Source organism: Hyperolius riggenbachi, chromosome 9 (assembly GCF_040937935.1).
Source record: "Hyperolius riggenbachi isolate aHypRig1 chromosome 9, aHypRig1.pri, whole genome shotgun sequence".
Taxonomy (NCBI): Eukaryota; Metazoa; Chordata; class Amphibia; order Anura; family Hyperoliidae; genus Hyperolius; species Hyperolius riggenbachi.
In genome coordinates this window covers 222,677,811-222,695,794 of record NC_090654.1, presented here as the reverse complement: position 1 = coordinate 222,695,794, position 17,984 = coordinate 222,677,811, and the positions used below count along the sequence as shown (strand labels likewise).

Sequence of the window (17,984 nt, the reverse complement as noted above, 5' to 3'; positions counted from 1 at the left end):
CATCATTGACCTCCAATACAAGTTTTAAAAGCTATTTAAGGCCACCTCGAATATTTTACTCGAACACAGACTCAGATAGTGACGTCGGATATCCGAGGTCGAATCGGATATTCGATTAACTCGAATATCGAACTTCGAGTGAATTCGGATAGTTTACTATCCAAATTCGACCAAACTCGAATAGGATAACACCATAAGTTAGGATTTGGAATTGTTTTCCATAAGTTTAGATTTTTTTATTTTTTTTTGAGGGAGGAAGGTGTATTTGATTATGTAGCAACCTATGAAAAGTATAATTATAGACATCCCTCATTAACCACTAGCCAAACGCGTCACGCCGATGGGTGTAGCCGCAGCGGCAGCCCCAGGACCGCCTACCGCCTAACGGCGTAAAGTCCTGGGGCTTGCATTTGCAGGAGAACGCGCGCAGGCTGCGCGCTCATCTCCTGCTTGTTGGGCGGAGCTAAGCTCCACCTTCAGTCTCCGAGCGGCGATCGCCGCTCAGGAGACTAACAGCGAAACCGTCGCTTAATTGTATTGTACAGCGCTGCGATCTGCAGCAGTGCTGTACTGGGGACAGCCGTGTGACACGGCTGTCCCCCTGGGGCAATAGAGATTGATCGGCTCTCATAGGCTAAAGCCTATGCTTGGCGATCGCCGTTATTGGCTGCCTGGGGGGTGGGAGGGAGAGAGGGAAAAAAATAATCAAAAAAATACACAAATTTAATTTAAAAAAAACCCCAAATATTTATATATATATAAAAAAAAAACACTGCAGGGGCGATCAGACCCCACCAACATAAAGCTCTGTTGGTGGGGACAAAAGGGGGGAGGGGGGTCACTTATGTGCTGTGTTGTATGGCCCTGCAGCTTGGCCTTAAAGGAGTTATCAACCAAATTTTAATAAAATAAACGCTACTTACCGGGGGCTTCCTCCAGCCCCAAGCTCCCAGGACCTCCCTCGCCACAGCTCTGCCCGCAGCCGTTTGCCGGAGCTCCGGCCCGGTCGCCAGCGATGACATCAGAGCGACCTGGAGGTCGCTCTGTACCGCGCCTGCGCGATTGACGTAGAACTACTGCGCCTGCGCAGTCCGCTCCGGCCCATGTGGCAGTGATTGACAGCGCTGATCGCGCAGGCGCAGTACAGAGCGACCTCCAGGTCGCTCTGACGTCATCTCCGGGGACCGGGTCGGAGCTCCGGCAAACGGCTGCGGGCAGATCTGTGGCAAGAGAGGTCCTGGGAGCTTGGGGCTGGAGGAAGCCTCCGGTAAGTAGCGTTTATTTTATTACAATTTGCCTGACAACTCCTTTAAAGCTGCAGTGACCAATTTTATACAAAATGGCCTGGTCACTAGGGGGGTTTAAGCCCATGGTCCTCAAGGCAGAGGTTTAAAAAAAATGAAAATAATTGGAGTTTTATTTCCACGATTCTTTTCTATTACACAACCTGAATAGAAACGACACTAAAACAGCAATAGGATCCACTAAAAACTGCAAAATGCATGCAAATTGACTTTACCTCCAGGTACAGGCAGGCCTTAAACTGATCGGTAAATTATGTGCTAACATGCCCCCTAATTTCCATGAGAATAGCTATTTTTGGTAAATTACCTCATGGATTACCTCATAATTTACCTCATGAGGTAAAACATGACTAAAACCTACCAGAATTGCTAAATGTCATTACCTCATGAGGTAAATTACCTCACGTGAGGTAATTTGTTTGATAACCCTACCAGAATTGAGGCCATTGTGTATTCCCAGCATTAGTAAAGGGATCTTGTAGTGAATCTCAGTTTATGAATCCACTTCATTCTGAAACCTTTGCCCCGATTTTTGCCACACAGCATGCATGAGGCACCCTGCAAGCCCACCTGCTTTATATTATAAAATATAATAAAGAAAAAAGGTAAACAAAGGAGTAATGCAATAATTTCATTTTATTCCCAGGTAGTTGATGGTATTACAGTCAAAAATGAGGTCTTCACAGCATACAAGGATGTAACATTCAGAACGACGAAGGTTATCTTGTTCCGTATGAGCTCTGACCTAACGGAGATCCTTGTGGATAACCAAATACTGATGGAAGATATTGGCAAAACAGTGACGGACCCATACATGGCCTTTGTTAATCTCCTACCACTTGACGATTGTCGTTATGCGGTGTATCTTGTCAATTATGAGATCAACTATTCCAAGGAAGAGAGCCTAGTCTTCATTCTCTGGTAAATTCCTCGAAACAGTGTGGTAAACAATGATGTGCATCTCTCCTGAATATAGCTCTTGTTATGGCAATGTATTCTATAGCTTTATTCAGCAAAATCGTAAGACAACTGAAGTTCAGATGAAAGGTGGCCACACTTTGGCTCCAATTCACTAAGCTTTATCAAACACTTTATCAAACGTTTGATAATTTACCTCATGGGTAAAATCTAGTTTTGAATTAACTAAGGTGTTATATATTTATTGAATGTTTTATCCATAAACCGTTCAATAAACCTATAACACCTTAGTGAATTCAAAATTAGATTTTACCCATGAGGTAAATTATCAAACGTTTGATAAAGTGTTTGTGTAATGAACAGCGGAGATGCCGCCGCGTGGTCTGGTGACAGGGCGGTTATCTCCGCGTTCAGACCGGTTGTTTCCGCGCAGTGACACGCGCCTGGCTTGGCTGGACCTTCTAGTGCACACAGATGGAGAGCTACGCGTGCGCACGCCAGGCGACAGGACATTTATACCAGCAGAAGGGGAATCAGCTGATCAGGCCGATCAGCTGATCCCAGCTGGACTCTGGATTGGCTGAGTGGCTCGGGCGGAGCTGCACAGCACTGCAAGTATATATAGATCTTGCTTGTCAGTTGCTGGTTGTCTGCCGTTGCAAATACATACGTGTGAGCACTCAGACCATAGTCAGATCCCACAGTGTGTTAGAACCAGGTGGACCTGGGAATTCACACTTAGCCAGATTACGCTTGTGTCATTGCTGTGTTATACTTTAGACGAGTTCCAGGGTGTTGTGACCAAGGACCTCACACCCAAGCTTAGGAATACTGTGTCATTGCTGTGTTATACTTTAGACCAGTTCCAGGGTGTTGTGACCAAGGACCTCACACCCAAGCTTAGGAATACTGTGTCATTGCTGTGTTATACTTTAGATCAGTTCCAGGGTGTTGTGATCAAGGACCTCACACCCAAGCTTAGGAATACTGTGTCATTGCTGTGTTATACTTTAGACTAGTTCCTGGGTGTCGAGACCACGGACCTCACACTCTAGACTAGGCCTCCGCTTTATCTGTTACGACCAATTGCTCTCTCAACCTCTCTCCTGCTTTCTTATTCAGTACCTATGCATATCTGCCTACCTGTTGCCAAACCCTGCCTGTACCTGGTTACCGAATCAGCCTTCTGTCTCTGTACCTTATCTGCTCGTGTGTTGCCGACCTGGCCTGGCCGACCCTTCCGGCTGTCACTCATACCTTGAGTGTTCAGTCTGTCTGTATTACCTGTGACACTACCCCGCGAAGTGTCAGGTAGCTGCAGAGACCTCCTGTTCCTCAGAGAGGCCTCTCGGCAGTCCAGTCAGGGGCTCTATCCCTTAGGAGTCCTTTGGCTGCAGTATAGTCTGATTCCCAGTATCGCAGGGAATCACTGGCTCGCAGGTTATCTCTATCCCCTCTCCTAGGAGATAGTTCACACACAGCCAGGCGCCTCCTGCTCCTCAGGTGGTCCATGCTCATTGTTATCTGCGTCTCCCGCCCCACGGGAGACAGCCTACTGTTGCACCAAAACACTTACACTTTATCAGGTGTCCAGAGGTTAGTCATACTTGTATTATTGGTGATTCTGCAGATAATCAATAATCGGGTATATATCTGTATTGTTGGTGATACTGCAGATCACCAATAATTAGATTCTCTCTGTGTGCTGACACCATTCATTACAGTTTGATAAAGCTTATTGAATTGAGGCCACTGATGCCTTCGCCATCTTTTCAATATTAAATTCGATGTTGAATGCATCATATTCCAATTACAACACCATCTCACACACACATCACAGCAGCTAGAGCTGGAAAACAAGTTTACTTTCTGCTGACAAGCAGCCTAGTTAATTAAAGCGGACTCAGAACTTCCTCTCTGCTCTAAAACAACAACACAATAACATAATAACAATATATTATTATTATTATTATTATTATTACTACCCCACAACAGCAAATAGCCTTTAAAGAAAAACATTTATTTGTTCCAGCTGATACTAACTTGTGATTAGTCACAGATGAGGGGGAATTAGACAGGCTAAACTCTCTAAATACATACAGGGTGCATTTCTCTATAGTTAAAGCAGATCCCAGATAAAAAAACGAACTATAACAAGTAACTTGTCTATATATCTTATCTAAAGTTTAGATAGTTTACACAGCAAATCTAGCTGCAAACAGCTTTAACTGAATATGGATTATTTCTTCCTGTGATACAATGACAGCAGCCATGTTGTTTGTAAACATTACACACAGGCAAAGCTGATAACATCTCCAGCTCTCTGCCTGTGACGAATTCACTCTCTCTCCTCCTCCCTCCTCCCCTCTGCCTCTGAAATTAATGGCTAGTAACCTCCTCCTCCTCCTGCCCAAACTGATCTCCCATAAGCATTTGCTACAGTGCCAAGGCTCTTTGAAAAGCTGTGTGCGAGATTTATTTAGTTTATAGGGAATTAGAGTATTAAAACAAAACAAAAAAAGTATTTGGCTTGAGGAATGCCCTATAAACTATATGAAAGGAACACAATTATGCAATGAGTAAAAGTTCACCTCGGATCCACTTTAAGGTCCACTTTAACTCATTTCTCAGCTTACCAAGCGGTTTCCCTAAGCTTATCAGCACTGTGCTGAAAAAAAATCAGTCAACTCTGACAAAACCCATAAACCCAGCTTTATCCCAGACTGGGCAGACAAAGGTTTGAGAAAGTAGCAGTTGAGAAAGCTGCATTTCCTTGTGGTTTTGGGTCACCCCGAGGTTCTCGGTTACTCTGTTGTACTGGTCCAAGCCCTATCCTATAGTGCCATATAAATCCCTGCCATGCACTGAGGAGGAGGACCAAAAGGAAACAGGCTGTCTGCATGTGAGGTTAGTGTGGCTCAGTAAAATTTACAGCTATAGGCTTGCTATATACCAGCGGCTCTGGATGTAAGCCTGGCTTCAGGGGCATAAAGAGATAATTTGCATATTCAGTAGTGGTGCATTGTGGGTAACCACAGATGTTCACTTAAAGCTGAATTAATGCAAATTCCTTCTGTTTTAAGAAGGCACTCTAATCACGGAACAGGCAAAAATGGCGCACAGCGGCAACGGTATAAAAATGGCGCTGCAGTAATTAACATTTTATATGTTAAAATGTTATTCAGCAGGGATTGGGGAGAGAGGCAGCAGGACACCAGGCAGCGGGGTGGAGGGAGGATTAGGTAGCATTGGTATACATTATCTTGTTCCAGCCAGCGATCACTCCTTCACTTCTTCGGTTAGTTTGCTGTAGTCCTGCATCCAGCCAATTACCACGCGGGTTCAGTTTCCGCATCGTGATTGGCTAGATGCAGGACTCCTGCAAGCTAACTATGAAGAGATGAAGCGATCGCCGGTCGGGACAAGGTAATGTATGCCAATGCTACCTAATCCTCCCTCCACCTAATCCTCCTCCACCTAATCCTCCTCCCTCCACCCCGCTGCCTAGTAGAGATGTAGCGAACGGTTCGCCAGCGAACGGTTCAAGGCGAACTTAGGGTGGTTTGCCTTCGCCGGCGAAGGCGAACTTTCCCAGAAGTTTGATTCGCCCCATAATGCACTATGAGGGTCAACTTTGACCCTCTGCATCACAGTCAGCAGGCACATTGTAGCCAATCAGGCTACACTCAGCCCTGGAGCCCCACCCCCCCTTATATAAGGCAGGCTCGCCGGCCATTACACTCACTCGTCTGCCTGCTATTAGACAGACTAGGGCGAGCTGCTGCAGAATTGTTCTCCTAGGGAAAGATTAGTTAGGCTCTTGGCTTGTTAGCTTGCTCCTGGCTGATCATTATTGCTTTAATAGCACCCCTCAACAGCTCTTTTCAGAGCTATCCCTGTTCTTTGAATTTTTTCTGTATGTCAATCTAACACTTTTGTTGCATACACAGCCTTGCTAATTCATACTGTGTGTGCCACTGCCCAGTGGCGTACCTAGGGTATTTGGCACCCGGTGCTCATTATCCACAGACACCCCCCCCCCTCCCCCATCAGGAAGACAAATGGGGCTACATTGTGCGGCTGCGCTGAAAAATGGGTGTGGTCATGGACCAAAATGTGGGTGTGGTCACAGGTGGAGACAAATTTACATGAACTTAACAATGGTGGGACATTAGATTAGGATAGTGGTGGCGAACCTTTTGGAGGTCGAGTGCCCAAACTGCAACCCAAAAGTCACTTATCTATCGCAAAGCGCCAACAGCAATTTAAACTAAATACAAACATTTTAACTCATACGTGAACATTATGGAAAATCCAAGTTGAAAATAAACTGTGAAGATAAACAATTTCATCCATCCTACTCCTGAAAAATGTATTGTTTTAGAAACCCCCTCCCCCAGTTTTAATTTTCTGTTTTAAAAAGCTAAAAAAGTAGGTTTAAGGCTATTGTCTCATATGATTATGATTCAGTTTTTCCCATAGTCTCACAGTTAGCAATCATAAGGCCCCCAACAAGTCAAATTCAGCAATCATGAGGCCCCCAACAAGACAAATTCAGAAATCTTGAGGCACCCAACAAATCATGAGGCCACCAACAAGACAAATTCAGCAATCATGAGGCCCCCAACAAGACAAATTCTGCAATCATGAGGCCACCAACAAGACAAATTCAGCAATCATGAGGCCACCAACAAGACAAATTCAGCAGTCATAAGGCACATAAATAGACAGCATTTCACATAAATGGGCAGAATGCCCCCTTAATATGGTAGACACCTCTCACCTGGCTTCTGAATTCTCCTCTACTGGCTGCTGTGCCTGGCTGGCAATACTGTTTTTGGCTGGATTGTGGATGATGTGTGGACTGAAAGGCCTGGCAGTGATGCTGTGGCCTGGCTGGCAGTGATGCTGTGGCCTGACTGGCGGTGATGCTGTGGCCTGACTGGCGGTGATGCTGTGGCTGGGCTGGCTGGCGGTGATGCTGTGGCTGGGCTGGCTGGTGGTGATGCTGTGGCTGGGCTGGCTGATGGTGATGCTGTGGCTGGGCTGGCTGGCGGTGATGCTGTGGCTGGGCTGGCTGGCGGTGATGCTGTGGCTGTGCCTGGCTGGTTGAAGTAAATGCTGGCCTGACTGGGGGTGATGCTGTGGCCTTTTTTCCAGTGAATCTGGGCTGGTTGGCTGGTGGTGATGTTGGGCTGGCTGGCCTAGATAGTTTAGGTAGTGAGAGGTGCCCCCTAGTTTAGGTAGCGCCAGGAGCCAGTGTAGGTAGTATAGTAGTCTCCAGTACAGCTAGTATAGTGGCCCCCATTATAGTGGCCCCCAGTATAGGTAGTATTGTGGCCCCCAGTATAGGTAGTATAGTGGTCCCCGGTATAGCAATTATAGTGGGCCCCAGTATAGGTAGTATAATGGTCCCCAGTATAGCTAGCATAGTGGCCCCCAGTATAGCTAGTGTAGTTGCCCCCAGTATAGCTAGTATAATTTCCCCCAGCCAGTATAGCTAGTATAGTTGCCCCCAGCCAGTATAGCTAGTATAGTTGCCCCCAGTAAGTATAGCTAGTATAGTTGCCCCCAGCCAGTATAGCTAGTATAGTTGCCCCCAGCCAGTATAGTTGCCCCCAGTAAGTATAGCTAGTTTAGTTGCCCCCAGTAAGTATAGCTAGTTTAGTTTCCCCCAGCAAGTATAGCTAGTATAGTAGCCCCCAGTAAGTATAGCTAGTATAGTTGCCCCTGCCAGTATAGCTAGTATAGTTGCCCCCAGCCAGTATAGCTAGTATAGTTGCCCCCAGCCAGTATAGCTAGTGTAGTTGCCCCCAGCCAGTATAGCTAGTATAGTTGCCCCCGGCCAGTATAGTTCCCCCCGCCAGTATAGCTAGTATAGTTGCCCCCAGCCAGTATAGTTGTCCCCCAGGGCAGGGCCGAGGCATAGGCTGGAGAGGCTCCAGCCTCAGGGCGCAGTGTAGGAGGGGGCACAGAATTCAATCAGCCGTCATTCCTAATTGTGTTTGAAGCAGAAAGAAATAAGAAAAGGGGATACATGGCAGTGACTGCAAGCCAGATAACTAGATATTAAGGTGTTGGGGAGGTTGTGGGCCCTGTGGCCCTCTTAGTCTAATAGCAATCAGTGTGTGACGGCTGGGGTGGCAGGGATGGAGGGGCACACTTTGGTGTCTCAGCCTTGGGTGCTGGAGGACCTTGTCCCGGCTCTGTTGCCCCCAGTAAGTATAGCTAGTATAGTTGCCCCCAGTATAGCTAGTTTAGTTGCCCCCTGGAGGGTGAAAGCAGTGCTAGAAGGAGGGGCAGTGGGGGCAGCGGTGGGGAGGGGGGAAATATCCCCCCCTCCCTGACCTGGGACCCCTCCTTCTGCCTCTCTCCCCCTCCATAGCTAACTGTCGGGAAGTGCAGGGGCGGCCAGAGGCGTGCTGAGACTTACTCACCTCATTTCCGCGATCCAAGCGTGGCAACGTCATGTCGTCACAGATCTCCGCCTTCAATGCCGCCCACTGTGCTTCCGCTAATCAGGAAGCACAGTGGGCGGCGTTGAAGACAGACTTGTGACGACATGTCGCTGCGTTCCCTGCTTGGAACGCGGAAATTAGGTGAGTAATTCTCAGCACGCCTCCGGCCGCCCCTGCACTTCCCGACAGTTAGCTATGGCTGAAGAGAGAGGCAGAAGGAGGGGTCCCAGGTGAGGGAGGGGGGGATATTTCCCCCCTCCCCACCACTGCCTCTACAGCCCCTCCTTCTAGCGCTGCTTTCACCCTCCTGCTGTGCTGCTGTGGGGGGTCCGGTGACACCCCCCTGGGTGTCTGTCACCCGGTGCGCCACGCCCCCCTCCGCCCTATGGTAGGGACGCCACTGCCACTCCCAGCAGCCCAGCACATCCAGTGACTACCTGTGTGTGTGACAGGAAGCTGCACATTGTACTACCCAGTACTGCATATACCTACTAGTACCTGTTGTGTTTACTTAACCAACCTCATCACTGCATATACTGTACCTACCTTTGTGTTGAGTGAACCCACCTCACTGCATCTAACTACCTTTTGTGTTGAGTTAACCCAGATCACTGCATATAACTACCTTTACTGTTCAGTGAACTCAGCTCACTGCATATAACTACCTTTACTGTTCAGTGAACCCACCTCACTGCATACAACTACCTTTACTGTTCAGTGAACCCACCTCACTGCATCTAACTACCTTTTGTGTTGAGTGAACCCACCTCACTGCATCTAACTACCTTTTGTGTTGAGTGAACCCACCTCACTGCATATAACTACCTTTACTGTTCAGTGAACCCACCTCACTGCATATAACTACCTTTTACTGTTCAGTGAACCCACCTCACTGCATATAACTACCTTTTGTGTTGAGTGAACCCATCTCACTGCATCTAACTACCTTTTGTGTTGAGTGAACCCACCTCACTGCATATAACTACCTTTTACTATTCAGTGAACCCACCTCACTGCATATACCTAGCATCCCCCCGAGATGGACAAAATGGACAAATCAGGTAGAGGAAGAGGTAGAGGCAGACCCAGAGGAAGGCCACCTGGCAGGTCTGTGCGAGGTCGTGTAGATGTGATTTCGTGCGGCCCTGGCCCAAAGTACAGTGCTCAGAAGAAGGCACGTGCCATCACTTCCCAAGATTGTCAGGACGTGCTTGACTATTTAACACAGAACACCTCATCTCCCATAGCCACCAGCGCTAGTACAAGCACCACATCCACTGCATTTGACACTTTGCAGGAGTTATTTGGTGGTAAAATCACTTATTCACAGCCACTACTGCAACAACAAGATGAGGGCGCAGGTACACCACCTCATACGTCTGAGTTAGGTGGTGATAGTATGGACGTAACGTTTGAGGAGGGGGATGATGAACCACCTGAAGTTGGTGCAGTTGTGGAGGTGTCTGAGGAAAGCGAAGCTGGGCAAGAGGATTATGATGACGATTATACGGATGTCATGTATGTTCCCAATAGAGGAAATGACCAGGGGGACAGTTCAGAGGGGTAGTCAGAGAGGAGTAGGAGGAGACGAGTCCATGAAAGAAGCAGAGTAAGCTCGTCCTCAGAAGCAGCTGGGGGCAGTGTCCGGTGCCATGTATCGCCAGCTATGGCCAGCCAGCCAACATGCCCTTCAACGTCAGCTGCTGATGCCACCATAGCGCCATCACCCCAGGGGGGCTCAGCGGGTTGAAAATGTTTTAACATGTGTGTCTCAGATCGGAGCAAAGCCACCTGTTGTCTCTGCCAGCAAAAATTGAGCCATGGAAAGGCCAACTCTCACGTAGGGACAAGTGCCTTACGAAGGCACCTGGAGAAAAGGCACAATCAGCTATGGCAAGAACACCTGAGGAAAAGCAGCACCCAAAAGACAAGCCACCCTCCTTCTCCTCTTCCTCCTTCAGGTGCATCATCTTCTTCAGCCGCTTTCTCCCTTGCACCTTCACAGCCACCCTCCTCCACACCGACTCTGCCCTTGAGCGGTTCCTTCTCCTCTGCCCACAGCAGTAGCCAGGTGTCGGTGAAGGAAGTATTTGAGCGTAAGAAGCAAATTTCTGCCAGTCACCCTCTTGCCCGGCGTCCGGCAGCTGGCGTGGCAGAACTATTAGCTCGCCAGCTATTACCATACAAGCTGGTGGAGTCAGAGGCTTTCCGTAAATTTGTGGCCATTGGGACACCGCAGTGGAAGATACCAGGCCGAAATTATTTTTCACAAAAGGCCATACCCAAACTGTACCGTGCATCTATTGCGAAGAGCATTTGGTCAATGGTCCACCTGACCACTGATGCCTGGTCTGCCAAGCACGGGCAGGGCCGCTACATTACGTACACAGCCCATTGGGTCAACCTGGTGAGCGATGGCAGCAAGCAGGGAGTACGTGGCTGCACAGCGGACTAACTTGTGACACCTCCACGGCTTGCAGGCAGGCTTCCTGCCACCTCCTCTCCGCCTGCTACAGTACATCCTCTTCGCTGTCGTCATCCTCCTCCTCCTTCTTGGCTGGTGCCGCAATCTCCTCTCCAGCTACACAGCCCCAGCACCCCATGGCCTATGCTGCATGCCAGGTACGACGGTGTCACGCCATCTTAGACATGTCTTGCCTCAAAGCGGAGAGTCACAATGGAGCAGCTTTCCTGGCTGCTCTTAACAAACAGGTGGAGCAATGGCTGACCCCGCACCAGCTGGAGTTCGGCAAAGTGGTGTGTGACAACGGCAGCAATCTCATTTCCGTGTTGAATTTGGGAAAGCTGACACATGTACCCTGCATGGCACATGTGCTGAATCTGGTCGTGCAATGATTTGTGTCAAAGTACCCAGGCTTAGAGGACGTCCTGAAGCAGGCAAGAAAGTTGTGTCGGCACTTCAGGCGGTCTTACATGGCCATGGCACGCTTTGCAGACATTCAGCGGAGAAACAACTTGCCGGTGAGACGTTTGATATGCGATAGCCCCACTCACTGGAATTCCACCCTGATAATGTTCTCTCGCCTGCTAGACCCGGAGAAAGCCATCACCCAGTACCTGTACAATTACAGTAGAAGGATACAATCTGGGAAGATGGGGATGTTGTGGCCCAACAACTGGACACTGATGCGAAATGCATGCAGAATCATGCAGCCCTTTGAGGAGGTGACCAAACTGGTGAGTCACGCTGAAGGCACCATCAGTGACTTGATCCCCTACGCTTACTTCCTGGAGCATGCCGTGCGTAGAGTGGTGGATAAAGCTGTGGAGGAGCGTGAACGAGAACAGTTACGGCAGGAGGAGTCGTGGGAGCAATTTTCATCCAAACCAGATGTTTCCTCAACACCTGCGGCAGCACAGAGGGGGGAGGAGGAGGAAGAAGGGGAGTCGTGTGGGGAAGGAGAGGAGTCAGACTCGATTGATGATGAGGAAGATGTTTCTGTGGAGGAGGAAGAGGCGGCAGAAGAAGAACAACGCAGTAGCCGTCACAGGGGGCTTCTGCTGCTCCACGTTCCCGTGGTATTGTTCGTGGCTGGGGGGAGGAAGAGGACTTGCGTGACGTCACTCAGGAAGAGCAAGATGAGATGGAGAGTATGTCTGCATCCAGCTTTGTGTAGATGGCCTCTTTCATGTTGTCCAGCCTGTTGAGGGACCCCCGTATCAAAAAACTCAAGGGGAATGACCTCTACTGGGTGGCCACGCTACTAGACCCTCGGTACAGGCACAAAGTGGCGGACCTGTTACCAACTTAACAGAAGGCGGAAAGGATGCAGCACTTGCAGAACAAGCTGGCAATGATGCTTTACAATGCGTTTAAGGGTGATGTGACAGCATGCCCGTTTCTAGGGCCGTGCCGCCGCCCGGGTCGCTGTTGGGAGGGGGGCGCTTTAATGGAGGGGGGAGCCGGAGCCGCGGGGGAGGGCAGCCCTCCCTCTCCCTCCCTCTCCCGGACCGCCCTCCGTGCTCCCCCTCTCAGAAGTATAGTGACTGAGCAAGCAGGAAGCGCTGTTTACAACTCACCTCCCTGGCTCCAAGCGCTGCTCTCTCGGTCTCCTCTCTGTATACATGCCTATACACGCTGCTTCCTGTTTAGCCGGAAGCAGCGTGTGTATCAGCATGTATACAGAAAAAAGACTGGCGGCGAGAGAGCGGTGCTTGGAACGCAGGGAGGTGAGTTGTAAACAGCGCTTCCTGCCTGCTCACTATACTTCTGAAGGGGGAGCACGGAGGGCGGCCCGGGAGAGGGAGGAAGAGGGAGGGCTGCCCTCCCCGTGGCTCCGGCTCCCCCCTCCATTATGGGGGACAGCTACCTATGTAACCTATCCTGGGGGCATCTACCTAATCTAACCTACGCTGGGGGGCAGCTACCTGATCTAACCTACGCTGGGGGGCAGCTACCTAATCTAACCTACGCTGGGGGGCAGCTACCTATCTAACCTATACTGGGGGGCACCTACCTAATCTAACCTATACTGAGGGGCACCTACCTAATCTAACCTACGCTGGGAAGCAGCTACCTAATCTAACCTACACTGGGGGCACCTACCTAATCTAACCTACACTGGGGGGCAGCTACCTATCTAACCTACACTGGGGGGCAGCTACCTATCTAACCTACACTGGGGGGCAGCTACCTATCTAACCTATACTGGGGGGGCACCTACCTAATCTAACATACACTGGGGGTCACCTACCTATCTAACCTATACTGAGGGGCACCTACCTAATCTAACCTACACTGGGGGGCAGCTACCTACCTAACCTACACTGGGGGGCAGCTACCTATCTAACCTATACTGGGGGGCAGCTACCTAATCTAACCTATACTGGGGGGCACCTACCTAACCTATACTGGGGGGGCAGCTACCTAATCTAACCTATACTGGGGGGCACCTACCTATCTAACCTATACTGAGGGGCAGCTACCTATCTAACCTATACTGGGGGGCAGCTACCTATCTAACCTATACTGGGGGGGGGCAGCTACCTATCTAACCTATACTGGGGGCACTTATCTAACCTGTATTGGGGGCACCTACCTAGCTAGCCTAAACAGGTGGCAACTATACTGGCTACCTATATTGGAGACACTTACCTAAATAATCTATACTGGGGGCACGTACCTATCTAACCTATGCTGGGGGCAACTATTCTGGCTACCTATATTAGAGGCACCCACCTAGCTAACCTGTACTGGGGCACCTACCTATCTAACTTATACCGGGGGCGCCTGTCTATCTAACCTATACTAGGGGCAACTATACTGGCTACCTATACTGGAGGCACCTACCTGGCTAACCTATAGCGGGGGCAACTATACTGGCTCACCTATGCCTGGCTACCTATACTGGGGTACCTATTCTTGGCTACCTATACTGGGAGGACCTATACTGAGTGCAACTAGACCTGGCTAACCTATACTGCGGGCACCCATACCTTGCTCCGAAGGGGGGGGGGGCGCAATTTTTACACCCTCGCCCTGGGTGCATTTTAGCCTAGAAACTGCACTGTGTGACAGCACAACGCAATCAAGGTACCACTGGCAGTAAACCTCCTCCTCCCAAGTCCACGCAGGCAAGGACAGGACACTAGCAATCTCAGGGTGATGTTGGACATGCAGACATTCTTTAGTCCAACGCCTCGCCATAGCCCTTCCGGATGCACCCTCCACCAACGCCTGGACCGGCAGGTAGCCGACTACCTGGCCTTGAGTGTGGATGTAGACACTGCGAGCAGCAACGATGAACCCTTGAACTACTGGTTGCACAGGCTTGACCTTTGGCCAGAGCTGTCCCAATTTGCCATCCAACTTCTCTCTTGCCCTGCCGCAAGCGTCCTGTCAGAAAGGACCTTCACTGCAGCTGGAGGCATAGGTGTGATAAGTTTAGGCATGATAAGTTTAGGTGTGATAAGTTTAGGCATGATAAGTTTAAGCACCAACTGCGTTAGCACCGCAGTGCACAGCTGATTAAAAGTTTTGTGCTAGCAAAGTCTGGTGCACGTCGCATAGAGTTTAATGGCGCTGCTTCGCGTGCGGGACTTTGCGCGTTATCTACACTTATCTAAACTTATCACTCCTAAACTTATCACACCTAAACTTATCACACCTAAACTTATCACGCCTAAACTGGCTTTTCACCAGCGTGGTGCAATGGTTATCACGCCTAAAGGGCTCGATTCACAAAGCAGTGCTAACACAGTTAGAGACTTTAGGCATGATAACCATTGCACCACTCTGGTGAAAAGCCAGTTTAGGTGTGATAAGTTTAGGCAGGATAAGTTTAGGTGTGATAAGTTTAGGCATGCTAAGTTTAGATACGTTTAGATCGCTTGCAAAGTCCCGCACGCAAAGCAGCGCCATTAAACTTTATACGAAGTGCACCAGTCTTTGCTAGCGTAAAACTTTTGATCAGCTGTGCACTGCGGTGCTAACGCAGTTGGCGCTTAAACTTATCATGCCTAAACTTATCACACCTAAACTTATCATGCCTAAACTTATCACACCTAAACTTATCATGCCTAAACTTATCACACCTAAACTTATCACACCTAAACTTATCATGCCTAAACTGAGTTTAGGCATGATAAAGGGCTTTTCACCAGGGTGCTAACTGTTAGCACCGCTTTGTGAATCAGGCCCAAAGTCTCTAACTGGGTTAGCACCGCTTTGTGAATCAGGCCCAAAGTCTCTAACTGGGTTAGCACCGCTTTGTGAATCAAGCCCATTGTCACTGAGAAGAGAAGTCGCCTAAGTCACGACAGTGTTCAGTATCTGACCTTTATCAAAATGAATGAGGCATGGATCCCGGAGGGCTACTGCACGACCGAAGACTAAATCAGTCTCCACACACAGCATCTCTGCCTGCAGGCCACTTGCCTTCTCCGCCACCACCAACAGGGTCCAGGACTCTAGGCGGATTCCTGAATTTTCAAGGCCGCTGCTAGCAGCGGCCACTATACTAGTTTTTCTGGTGCGTGTACATGCCTGCCTAATTTTTCTGGCTGGAACAGAGCATGATGCCTTAATACTTCAACCCAGATAAGTGTTTCTTACCAGGGAGTCGACCAGTCACACCCGTATCCACCAAAGGTGTAGCAAAGTCCAAGTAAGGATAACGATCGGGTCTCGACCTGGATTTAAGGCCTGATTGGCCAATTTTTATTGCATGTACCACAGTGCAAAGTAGCACAACGTTTCGACCACATAGATCTTTATCAAGTGCTTACCTTGATAAAGACCTATGTGGTCGAAACGTTGTGCTACTTTGCACTGTGGTACATGCAATAAAAATTGGCCAATCAGGCCTTAAATCCAGGTCGAGACCCGGTCGCTATTCTTACTTTAATTTTTCTGGCTGCACTGCGGGCGGCTGCGACAAAAAATCAAAAGGCATGTACATGTGCCCACCCCCTTCGTGATTATTACTTTGTCGCGGTGAAGGGGCTTGCGTATCACAATGAAGCAATGACCGCCGGCTATATGAGTGTCTCGGGTGGGGGTAGCACACCAAAGATAATAAGGTCATTGCTTCATTGCGGTCAGACCAAATTTGATCAACTGGACAGTCACTGTTGTTCTAATATTGAGCTACCACAGCCCGGCGACCATATGGCCTGAAAAACCGCCACGGCCTGCACTCTGGCCATGTTGCGCACCAGTCCAGCACGGCCGTCACTGCGCAAACAGCTGTTTGCGGTGCGTTACACAGTAAGTTTGGTGTGTCAGTGTGAAGCAGAACTCTAATTACACTCCCTGATTGATGTATACACATGCAAGATGTTTGAAAGCACTTTAGGCCTGCAATTTAGCATTCAATGTGATTTCTGCCCTTAAAACGCTGCTTTGCGTCACATCTGGATTTTTCCCCGGGACTTTGAGCATGTATCCCACTCTGCCATGCCCCCCTCCAGGTGTTAGACCCCTTGAAACATCTTTTCCATCACTTTTGTGGCCACCATAATTTTTCCCAGTTTTGAAAGTTCGCCTCCCCATTGAAGTCTATTGCGGTTCGCGAACCTTCCGTGAAGGTTCGCGAACGAGGTGTCTGTGAAGCTGCTGCTCCTCTGGAGCATATCGATTTGTTATTATGAGTGCAACCACTAACAGCCTGCAATCCAACATCAGATATCTGTGAATGCAAATAGTGTCAAGTCTGCATCTCTAATTGTTAACCCTCCTTCCATGTGTGGTCAGTATGTATAACGCTACTCTAGCTTCCCTCAAGTGTGGTCACAAACAAAAGCACACCCTCATGCAACAGAACACCCCTACATAGCACACTGGAACATTACCTTTACCTGCTGCAGCACTAAATTGGGTCTCATCTGATCTTCCCTGCACTCACATCAGAGGCGTAGCTAGGGCTTTCAGCGCCCGGGGACAAAGACTATTAATGCGCCCTTTAAAGGAAAAGCAGCACCAAAATAGGGGCGTGGCCATGCAATAGTATGTGGGCGTGGCCATGGGTGGAGCCAAAATATGATAGGACATTAGACTAGGACTATGGTAGGATTAGATTGTGAGCTGCTCTGAGGACAGTCAGTGACGTCACGTGACTATGTACTCTGTAAAGTGCTGCAGAAGATGTCAGTGCTATATAAATACATAATGATAATATGGAAGAACATAAGACTATGAATATGGTAGGGATTAGATTGTGAGCTCTTCTGAAGACAGTGACATGACTATGTACTCTGTAAAGTGCTGCAGGAGAGGTCAGTGCTATATAAATACATAATAATATGGGAAGACATTAGGCTAGGAGTATGGTAGGATTAGAGTGTGTGCTCCTCTGAGCTCAGGCCTAGTCAGTCAGTTACAACCTACTTTTAACCTAACGTACAGAAAAAAAAACTTCTGGACTTGTTGCATCCCACTGACACAGTGCTAATTGGCTATGACATTTGTGTAGGCTTCATTATAAAAGTAGCCACACACGTACAGATGGCCAGCAGATCAACCATCAGATAAAGCCCTCTCTGATGCCCACACACTGTTTCTGTGGATTTGTGGAAAAGCCAGCACCTCCTGCCTGGCTGTCCAGGTCTCCCTAATTTGTGCTCCCCAGGGTGTTGGTACCAGATTAGTGCTCCCCAGGGTGTTGTTACCAGAGCCCTCACCTGTCCCGCTGGCGTGCGTCCTCCCATGTCTTTTCTCCATGCAGTGGCGTTCCTCCTCTGTGTTTTTTCTTCCTGAGTCATGTGACAAAAGCTGTAGGCCAATCATTAGAGGCGCATGTATGCTGCCAGAGCTCAAGTGTTTGACCTCTAGCATAGACACAGG

General features: G+C 48.9%; 1 protein-coding gene across 2 annotated transcripts in view; it reads left to right on the top strand.

Moving 5' to 3' along the window:
- The window catches only part of LOC137531902 (cofilin-2-like), a 102,961-nt gene that overhangs the window by 71,105 nt on the left and 13,872 nt on the right, over positions 1-17,984 (top strand). For both annotated transcript variants that reach the window (XM_068251915.1, XM_068251913.1), the window contains one exon: positions 1,951-2,225. In XM_068251915.1, the coding sequence (XP_068108016.1) occupies positions 2,038-2,225 (188 nt within the window). In that variant the 5' untranslated portion in view covers positions 1,951-2,037. The remainder of the gene's footprint in view (positions 1-1,950; positions 2,226-17,984) is intronic.